This window comes from Phocoena sinus, chromosome 1 (genome assembly GCF_008692025.1).
Source record: "Phocoena sinus isolate mPhoSin1 chromosome 1, mPhoSin1.pri, whole genome shotgun sequence".
Lineage (NCBI taxonomy): Eukaryota > Metazoa > Chordata > Mammalia > Artiodactyla > Phocoenidae > Phocoena > Phocoena sinus.
In genome coordinates this window covers 2,403,837-2,413,924 of record NC_045763.1, presented here as the reverse complement: position 1 = coordinate 2,413,924, position 10,088 = coordinate 2,403,837, and the positions used below count along the sequence as shown (strand labels likewise).

Here is a 10,088-nt window from a genome sequence, read left to right as displayed (position 1 = left end):
ACCGATCCTCTTAAACATGGCGGCCGCAGAGACACCAAAGGAGGCGACCCTCATAAATATGGCTTCCGCCCCGCTCAAAAATGGCGGCCGGAGAGCCCGCAAGGGAGATTTTCCTCACAACACTGCCGTGAGACCCGCCGGCTACGTAAAACGCCGACTTTGTTGGGTCACATGCCTGGAGACGCCTGGCTGTGATTGGCCAGCATTCTGGTGACGTCAGACGCCGCGGCGCGAGCCGAGGGCGGCCGGGTAGCTTCTCTGCTGGAGAGTGTTAGGCCCGGCGCTGGGGCTTGGCGGCGGGGCTGGGGGCGGCAACGCGCCGCTCACACTCATGAGGAGCCGGAAGGTGAGGGGCCGGAGGCCGGGCGGGAGCTGCGCCGGACGCAGTGGGGGGTGCCGCCGCCAACTTTCTGGGAGCTGAGGGGGAGCCACGGTACGCCTCGGGCGGAGGTGGGGGATCTCTGCCTGGCTCTCGACCCCCGGAAGGGAGCTCCCAGGTCACGCCTTTGGAAGCGGACCCCCGCTTTTCCGACCACGTCTGCGGGAAGGGGGTCTCCCAGGCCACGCCCTTGGAAGGGCACCCCCCCCCCATACCACGCCCCCGGGCTAGGGAAGCTCCGAGGCCACGCCCCTGGGAAGGGGGCTCCCAGATCAGGTCCTGGGATGGCGGGGGCTCTCTCTCCGGAGCTGGTCCGGACCGCTGGTGCCCTGACGCTGCCCAGCCCGGGGTTCGCGTGCCTCTGCTGCCGGCATCCGAGCCCGGGGTCAGCCAGCCCAAGTGCGGGCACATGACGACGGGTACACCCCGGAGGTTGGAGAGGATGGAGGGGCGCCAGTTCCTGGCACTGGTAGCCGGCGGGCGGAGTGAACCAGGGCGAGGGCCCGGGACAGGATGCGCCCCTGCCTGGGGAGGGGGCCCTCCGGGCGGTGGGAGCGGCGCCTGGGGTACCTTTGACCCGAAAATGTGTCTCCTGAAAACCCACGTGGTTGCGCTTTCCCAGTCTGACGTCTCTGCCTTTTGAGGGATTGTTTAACGCGTCAATGACTTAGTTGGGTTCGCGTGTCATTTTACTTTTTGTTTTTCTCACACTTCTGTTTGGTTCTAATGTAGGGTTTTAATTTATTGATTTTTTTTAAACCTTTAGTTTTTTCCCCCAGGGGTTGCTCTAGGTCTTACCCTGTACATTGTAATTTAGCAGAATTCGTTTCAGATTGAACTAGCTTAGTTCCAGAGAGACACACAAATGTTACCCCTGTGTAGCTCTGTTCCCTTAACGCACTTTGTTCCCTTAACGCACTTTTCTGGTGGTGGTAAATGTTTAATGTTACAAACCCGATAGTACACTGTCATGATTACTTTACCAGCCGTGGTCATTTCCTTAGCCCCGTACAGCCTTGATGCCACGCATCTCCTTTGTGCTGTTATGGGCATTCCTGCCTACACTTGCGTACGTGTTACTGTATGCAACTGTCTTTTAAATCACCTTAGGGAAGGAAATAATATGCACGTAAACTGTCTCCGTGAGGACGTAATTACCTTTACTGGTGCCCTTTTTTATGTGGATTTGTTTTTTTGGTTTGTTTTCTTTTTTTGCGGTATGCGGGCCTCTCACTGTTGTGGCCTCTCCCGTTGCGGAGCACAGGCTCCGAACGCGCAGGCTCAGCGGCCATGGCTCACGGGCCCAGCGGCATGTGGGATCCTCCCGGACTGGGGCACGAACCCGCGTCCCCCGCATCGGCGGGCGGACTCTCAACCACTGCGCCACCAGGGAAGCCCTTTCTGTGGATTTGAATTATCGTCTGGGGTCACCTGCTTCCAACCCAAAGAACTTCCTCTAGTATTTCTTGTAAGAGGAGTCTGCAGCAACAAGTGCTCTCAGTTTTTGTTTATCTGGAAGCGTCTATTTTGCCTTCCCTTTTGAAGGATAGTTTTGCTGGATATAGTATTCTTGGTTGACAGTTTTTTTGTTTGAGAACTTTGAATCTGTTTGAATATACCCACTGTGGTGTGGCACCCATTGTTTCTGCTAAATCAACAGTTTATTTGTTGGGCTCCCTTGTCCTAAGGAGTCATTTTCCTCTTGCTGCTTCCGAGACTTTCCCCTTGTCTTTGACTTTCAGCACTTAAACAGTGTTGCATCTGCTTATAGATCTCTTTGCAGTTATCCTACTTGAAGTTCAGTTCTTTGAGATTGCTAGGTTTGGGGAATTTCCTGGCGGTCCAGTGGTTAGGGTTCCATGCTTCCACGATAGGGGGCGTGGGTTCAATCCCTGGTTGGGGAACTAATCCCACATGCCACACGGCACAGCCAAAAAGAAAAAAAAAGAAAGAGAAACAGAGATTGCTGGTTTGTACATTGTTGTTTTTCAATAAATTTGGGAAGTTTTCAGCCATTATTTCTTCAAATATTTTTTCTGCCCCTCTCTCCCTCCTTTCTTGCTGGTACTCCCATTACATGTATGTTGCTGCACTTAATAGTCTCCACCATGTCTCTGGGGCGCTCTTCATTCTCCTCCGTTCTTATTTCTCTCTGTTCTTCAGCTTGTGTAATCTAGCAATCTATCTTCAAGTTCACTTATTCTTTCCTCTGCCAGTTCATATCTACTCTTGAGCACACCCCCACCCCTGCCAGTGAATTTTTTACTTCAGCTATTGTAATTTTCAACTCCTGAATTCCCATTTGGTTCTTTTTTATAATTTCTCTCTTATTATTGATAATCTCTATTTGATGTGATGTCATCAAATCTTTCTTTGATCATGGTCTCTCTTAGTTCTTGAACACATTTATAATGGCTATTTTGAAGTCCTTTTCTGATAAATCCAACATCTGATCTCTCTCACAGGGAGTTTCTGTTGCCTGCTTTTATTCTAGTGTATGGGTCTGCTTTCCTGTTTCTTTGCATGTTTCATGATTTTTTGAAAACTGGACATGTTAGATAACATATTGTAGCAGCTCTGGGTACTGGTCTCCCACTCCCATCCTGAGGCTTTTTACTGTTAATGTCCTTTTTATTTGTTTGGTGATGGGGATTCTACTAGAGTCTGTTTCCCTTCCCACAGCTGAAGCTGTGATGACGCTCCTCAGGGGCAGTGTTGGGTGTGCCCACAGTCACCTGGGTCTCACTAGTTTCAGGGGGGCTGTCTTCCTCTTTCTCTGACCACACCCAGCTCTTTTTTTTTTTTGGCTGCGTTGGGTCTTCGTTGCTGTGCACAGGCTTTCTCTAGTTGCGGCGAGCGGGTGCTACTCTTCTTTGCGGTGCGCGGGCTTCTCATTGCGGTTGGCTTCTCTTGTTGCAGAGCACGCGGGCTTCTCATTGCGGTTGGCTTCTCTTGTTGCAGAGCACAGGCTCTAGGTACATGGGCTTCAGTAGTTGTGGCTCGCAGGCTCAGTAGTTGTGACTTGCGGGCTCTAGAGCGCAGGCTCAGTACCTGTGGCACACGGGCTTAGTTGCTTCGCGGCACGTGGGATATTCCCAGACTCAAACCCACGTCCCCTGCATTGGCAGGTGGATTCTTAACCACTGCGCCACCAGGGAAGTCCCCACACCCAGCTTTTAAGCTGTGCTAGTTGCCAGCTGATCGCCCAGTCGTTTTCAGCGATGACCTGGAGTATAAATTTTCTACAAAGGAATCCAATCACATTCTGGCTTCTTTGAAGGAATAGTTTCTAAGATCAGTGTTTGATGTTTGTTCTGACCCCAGGAGGGATCCCCCTGCTGTATTTTTCCCTTGGCTGTCTCCTGAAGACTATATGCCTACGCTTTATCTTGACTTTTCTCCCATCTGCCTTTCATCACAGCTTCCACTGTTCTTGAGGACCCCTTAGGCATTACCTTCTCCACACTCTGTTGTAAATGAAGTTGGAAGAGATTAAGAGCCCTTTGTTTTGATGCCTGCCTCTTCTCCAGGCAGAATCTGAGCCAGGGCTCCCCAGCTGGGGACAGTGACAGGCTTCTCTGTGTGACACCCCTGCTCTCAGAGCTAAGTGCTCAGGGGAGGGAAGGGGGTCAGCAGCCTGAGATCCCCTGGACTTGCCTCTCCTGGCCTTGGAACCACTGCCTCGCTAGGAGGGGCGAGGGTGATGGGGCTCCAGTCTCCTTAGTGCCCTGCCCAGGCAGGAACCTCTGTTCCATGAGTGGGGCCTCGGCAGAAGGGAGCCCCTCCTCTCAAGCGTGCTTGCTGGAGACTTGGCCTCACAGCAGGTGGGGTGAGGGCTGAATGAGAAGTGCTGCCATCCTGCTCCCCTGGGAAGAAAGCCCTCTGCCCCGGGGTGGGGTGGGGGAGGGTGTCCTGTGTGCTGACCTTGGCCGCTTGGAGTTGGGACACCAGAATAACTGTTTCTTCATTTTGCTCTTTGCTTATAGGACCATTTGCAAAGGTTTTAAATGGTTGTTTTTAATACTCTTCACCAGTTGCACTGGGGGAGGGTTAGTGGAGCACCTCTTGCTGTTTTGTTGATCTCTTCCAGCTCTTTTAGTCTTTAACTAGTCTGCTTGTAAGGAGGAAGTCCTCAATGATGGGGGCTTTTTCATTTAGGGATTGTTTACGTGGAAGCAACCAGTTTGCCTAACTGAAGAGCAACGGTTCACCAAGTTAGAAAAAAATGTAATTGATTCTTGACATTTTGGAGCAAGGGCCTTAGAGGTAGTTTTGCCCACGATTAAACTAAAGCCAAAATGCCACTGGAGTTGACTCTCGCAAATCTGGTGCGGATGGCAGATGGCCTGCTCAGGTGCCTGTAACCACAGCTCCTGGGTCTCAGCCAGACCCTCACCGACTTCACCTCTGCAGAGGGGCCCAGAAAGCTGAGGGGTGACAGGCCCACTCGAGGAGCTGTGGTACAAAGCATCTAGAAGTGCCCTGCTGCCAGCAGAGGGCCTGCACAGCACACAGCCCCAGAGCCGGATGGCAGGTTCTCTGCTGGGTCCCTCTGCAAGCAGCCAAGGCTTTCATGCGGGTGGCTCTGGTGACAGAGCAGGGGGAGGGGCTCTAAGCCAGACATCACTCTGTGTGACCTTGGCAGGGTCTTTTCCCGAGTCCCCATCTGCAGTGGGGTGCTGCTCCTTCGAGCACAGCACCTGTGTGTTGACACTCAGGGATGGTGGCCGCTGTCACGAGCGCCAGTCCCCCCTGAGGGAGCCTAGCACGACCCGGCATCAAAATGTTTGGAGTCGGACTATAACGGGAAGGAGAGGATAGTCAGCGACTTTCTGGGGCTAAGAATGTCTGTTCCCGACTGTGGCAGCGCTAGAGCTCCAGGGAGACTGGGTGGTGCGGTGCCGTCCCCACAGGAGATATTCTGTAACCTCTTGGGCTTAGTTCCTTGGGTATGAGCGGCCACACTGCTGCCTGGGCTCTTTGAGCAAAGCCCAGCCCCGGGGCGTCCACATCAAAGGGTCCTGCCTTGTTCTCGCTGTGGAAGCTGCCTTCCCCTTCCCTTTAAGTGCCCTCCGCAAGCGGTCACGTGCCTCGGAGCCTCGGTGGCCTGCCCTCCTCCAGGGGCTTCTGGATGAGATGCTGCTGTGAAGATTTCTAAACTAGCTTGTGTGCTTTCTGATCTCTTTTCTCCACTTTTGGGCATGCTGCCCCCCATCCAGCCCCATCCTCAGCCCCCAGGTCTCAGCCGCTGGGACAGCGCTGTCAAGCTTGCCCTCCGCTACGCTCTCCTCACTATCCCACACCTCTCTTACTTTCAAGTTCTCACTTGCACTTTGATGTGTTATTTTCTAAGTGTCTGTGGTCCCCATTCTGGAACAGAGAGCAGTCAGCGGAGAGGCAGGTGAAATGCGAATGAAGCCCCAGTTTCGTGAATTGTCGCGTCAGTGCTGAGCTAGTTTTGACAGGTGCGCCAGGTTGCTGGCTGCTGGCAAGATGAGGGAGGCACGGGCAGGAACTCCCTTCCCGTCTCTGCTGCTTTTCTGAAAACCTAAAATTATTCCTAAATAAAATGATTGTAAGTTTCATTGTTTTAATTCCTTTCTTGTCACTAGAAGACTTTCCTTTGCATTCCAAGTGAGATGGCGGCGGGCGGTTTGTTAGCGTTGTGGCCTGTCGATGGCAGCTAGAGCTCCTTTAAGCTGATGGGATTAGGCCTGGCTCCCCTGTGATTTCAAAGAGAGGGTTTGCGGTGGTGGGGGGGGCTTTTGCTTTTTCACCTTTTATCCAGAACCTTCTGAGCAAGGATACAGGCTGCTTATTCTAAACACCTGAAGTCAACTGAACATCTATTCACTCACAAATAGAGGTTCTAAAAACGTGGGAGGTAGGGACAGAGTACGCGAGCTTTTCCCAGATCATGGAAATGGGGGTCAGCACCTCCCACCCAGCTTTGTGCAGATACGCCATTCAGGCCACGGTATCAGGGGAGCCCCTGGCGGTGCAGTGGTTGGGACTCGGCGCTGTCACTGTGCGGGCCTGGGTTCAGCCCCTGGTTGGGGAACTAAGATCCCACAAGCCACACGGCACAGCCGAAAAAAAAAAAAAAAAGAGGCCACGGTGTCTGTCTTTCCATGGTCGATAAAAACATGGGGGTGGGAGGGGCCATCTTCGGGGTCTCTGACCAGCCTCTGGTCTGGCCCAGCTGGCAGGTGGAGTGCGGTCCTCGGCGCGCCTCCGAGCCCGGAGCTGCTTGGCCGCATCGGCCTCGGCCCAGGAAGCCCACGTCGTCACGTCTGCCCGGACGGCATGTCAGGTGAGCCTCAGCCCCTCAGAGACAGGACTGGACTGAGTGTCCACCTCTCCACGAAACATGTCACGTTAGAAAGCCTTGAGTGTGGCGAACAGACCAGAGGCGAGGTCACGGCGCTGTCGCCATCAGAGGAGGCCCCGCCCTCGGTGCACGTGCTCCCCACCCACCGAGAGCTGTGGGCTCAGCGGCCTCTGCTGGGCAGCCTGAGCGATGCTGGCACAGGCCATGCTGCTCACCCCAAAGGGCAGGTGGGGAGGCAGGGGACTCTGTGTCCAGCCAGGGGCACGCAGCCATGGTGGCCCGGTGGTCCCAGTTTCCAGAGCTGCTCCCTTGAGCTGCAGCCCGGCGGTCTGGCTAGACTTGGCTTCACAGCAGCAACTGGCCTGGTTTCCCTCCTGGGGTGCCGCTTGTTAGAGCTGCGCCGAGTCAAGTTCACGGCCCCGTTGAGCGCCCGCTCCTGCCATGGAACAGAGAGTCCTGCCTCATCAGAGCTCACAGCCCAGCAGAAACGAATGGAAGCTGGGTCTGGGGTCATCATTTTACATGGCAGGGCGCCCCTCGGGGGACAGCGTCAGTCTGGACTCTGCCCCTTTGGTGGCAGACAATGAAAGGACCCTGTCCTGTAAGTTGTGGCTCCAGCAGTGACGTCGCTGGACTGCCCGCCCCTGGCGTTGAGGCTTGTTAACTGTTTGCCATCTGCTTCGTAACCTTCAGCGTGTCTGGTCTTCCCTTGCCTTTTCTCTCCTGACAGCCTTCCTCATCACAAAAAGCCACCGACAGGCGCACGTCCAAGAAGTTCAAGTACGACAAAGGTCATCTTGTGAAGTCAGAATTCCAGAAACCCATCCCCCAGAGTGACAGCACTGCTGCGCCCACAGTGACCCCCGAGACCCCAGGTCAGCGCGAGCCTCTGGCATCGGCTGAGGACAGGGCCAGGCTTCCGGGAAAGGAAGCCAGCGGCTCCGCTCCTCAGGGGACCGCAGGACTCCCCCAGGAGCACTGTGGAGCCATGAGTGACGCCTGCCCGGTAGAGACAGAGGACAGGCCGCCCCCGCCGAGATGCGGGGCCCCTGCGGGAGGAGAGTCCGACAGTGGCTGCCCCGAGAGGGACGGGGCGGTGGCGGACCTGGAGCAGAGCCACACGCCTCCACTGCAGATGGACAACAGCGTCCTTCTCGACGACGACAGCAACCAGCCGATGCCAGTGAGCCGCTTCTTCGGAAACGTCGAGCTCATGCAGGTAAGGCCTGTGGCCTCTCCCCTGGGCAGGCAGCCCCCAGCAGACCGCACGCCTGGTCACGGCCCCAGTTCACACGTGTGAGTGCCACCCGATGCAGGTCAAACACAGTAAGCTCTAACCCGGGAGGAGAGAACAGAACGGTTGCTGATGTGGGGCATCCCCCGCACGGAGCTGAGAACCGTTGCCGTAGCGAGCGCGGGTGTGGGCGGGCTGGCCGACGTGAGTCTGGACCCTGCCGCGGGGTGTGAAGTCATGGCCGTGGTTTGCGGCCCTCTGGGCAGTTCCCCCGCATTTGCCGGGCTTGCTTTTGCTTTTAACCCAGAGTCTTTCCTCTCTCCCTCCATCACGCTGGTGGGGAGCACGCTCCCATGATGGGGGGGGGGGGGGCACCAGAGCCCGGAGACGGGTGCTCGTGCCAGGCAACCCGTGCCTGAAGCAGGTGTTCTCTTCCCTCCAAGGACCTCCCGCCAGCATCGTCATCCTGCCCGTCGATGAGCAGACGCGAATTCAGGAAAATGCATTTCAGAGCCAAAGACGACGATGACGACGATGCCGACGGTGCAGAGACATAGAGGGTGAGACGCACACGCCGATCCTCTGCACGTTCAGTACCGTTGACCGCTTCCCAGTTGAGCACATTAGACATTTATACCAAACCTATCTCCAAGAGTCCATGCTTCTAATCAGAATTCAGAACTGACCCACAAGGGTCAGCAGCACAGAACGCCACGTACCCGCGGGGAGGCTGGCACACGTGAACTAGAGACCTCTGCGTGCACAGCTGTTTCCGCAGCGATGCGTTTTCTCCCATCTGTACCCACGGGGGTGACTCCAGCTAACTTCTCTCGTAAACGAGAGATCTCTCTGTAAAGGAGACTCTTAAGCTTAGCTTTGATAACGTGCAAGTTTATTTTCCATAATCAGAATTCGATCATTCTTGTGACTGATTCAATCCCAGTTCTTAAAGAACTCTCCTTTACTTCTGTATATGAAGCTCATGTGTACCTTGGACATTCAGCAAAATCCATATGGAAAAGAAATAAAATATATTTTGAAAATATTTTTCAAGAAGGCTTAGGTCCCTAGAGCTGTATTCCTTTCTAAAATGCTGGACAGCCAAGTGGAGAAAATAGATCCTGTCCTGTCTTAACACGTGCGAGGCTGGCTCAGCTTTGCACCCATTAACCAGCGCCAAGAGCTGAGAGCGCAGGGCTGTGAGCTGGAAGGGACACGGCTCCCCCTCTTGAGGCTGTGGGATTTCCGAGATGGTGGGTGTTCGGCACATTCCTCGCCCCGTGTGGTGTGGGGACCAACAATCCAGCGAAGCCGTGCTCTTCTCCCTGGTGCAGTGTTACCTGGTGCAGCTGCCCTGCCGGAGCTACACTGCCACTCCCCCTGTCTCAAGGAGCGCCTGGTGACACATTCTTGCCAGTGGGCTCCGGAGAGGAATGTGGGCCTGCTTGTCTGCTGCCCCTTCCTGTCACCAGCTGCTGGCAGAGGACACCAAGGCTGGTGACTAGGAGAGCGTCCAAGAGGGAGCCTGGTCCCCGGGTGACAGGTACAGGAGGAGAGCTGCCTGCAGTTCCGGAGGGCCGTGCTGGATTTTCACGAGTGAGCAGCGGTCTACTGTTGCTGGGCTAGCAAACATTTCTGCTTTAGTTACAACAGCCATTAGACTTCCCTCCCTCTAAAATGTCCTGTGAACAACGGAAGTTTCTTACATAACATCATTTGGGGGCAAAATATAGTTGAATTGCCCTGTAAGGTTGGCCACTGTCCTTGATGGACCCAGAGTGCCGCCGGGAAGCGCCTGTCCCCACACGTGTCCCCACAGTCCCTCTGCTTCAGTGTGGTCGTCGTCCCGTCAGCAGCTGTGACCTTCCCCTGCTCTGAGTCATTCTGTGATTTATTGGTCAACAAACTACTTTAATAACGTGATGATGTTGCTTCTAAGGCCTTTTGGCAGCATCCAGGGAGAGTAATTCACAACCTGAGATTCTGCAGGAATGACTGTTAATCACGGCACTCAGATTCGTGGGGGTCGAGCTGCATCAGATTTCAGGGGATTTTGTCTTTCCCCTACACTGGCTCCCGGGAGAAGCATCAACCTGAATCACAGCCCACCTGCAGGACAGACACGTCGGCATGTTCCCACCAAA

The 10,088-nt window shown here is 54.8% G+C and overlaps 1 protein-coding gene across 2 annotated transcripts; it reads left to right on the top strand.

Annotated features, from left to right (window-relative positions):
* Positions 1-218: 218 nt before the first annotated feature.
* On the top strand, positions 219-9,000 carry C1H1orf174 (chromosome 1 C1orf174 homolog). Of its 2 annotated transcripts, XM_032609177.1 has the most exons (4): positions 219-346; positions 6,582-6,692; positions 7,441-7,929; positions 8,388-9,000. In XM_032609177.1, the coding sequence occupies exons 1-4, from the start codon at positions 332-334 to the stop codon at positions 8,499-8,501; spliced, it is 729 nt and encodes a 242-aa protein (XP_032465068.1). In that variant the 5' UTR covers positions 219-331; the 3' UTR covers positions 8,502-9,000. The 2 variants fall into 2 exon arrangements, with proteins under 2 accessions (XP_032465068.1, XP_032465075.1); XM_032609184.1 differs by lacking the exon at positions 6,582-6,692.
* The last annotated feature ends 1,088 nt before the right edge of the window (positions 9,001-10,088 follow it).

Excerpts from the sequence above, each read along its gene's own strand:
- C1H1orf174 (XM_032609177.1), top strand. Across the intron at positions 6,693-7,440 it reads CTGCCCGGACGGCATGTCAG|CCTTCCTCATCACAAAAAGC; the intron begins GTGAGCCTCAGC and ends CTCTCCTGACAG. Across the intron at positions 7,930-8,387 it reads GAAACGTCGAGCTCATGCAG|GACCTCCCGCCAGCATCGTC; the intron begins GTAAGGCCTGTG and ends CTTCCCTCCAAG.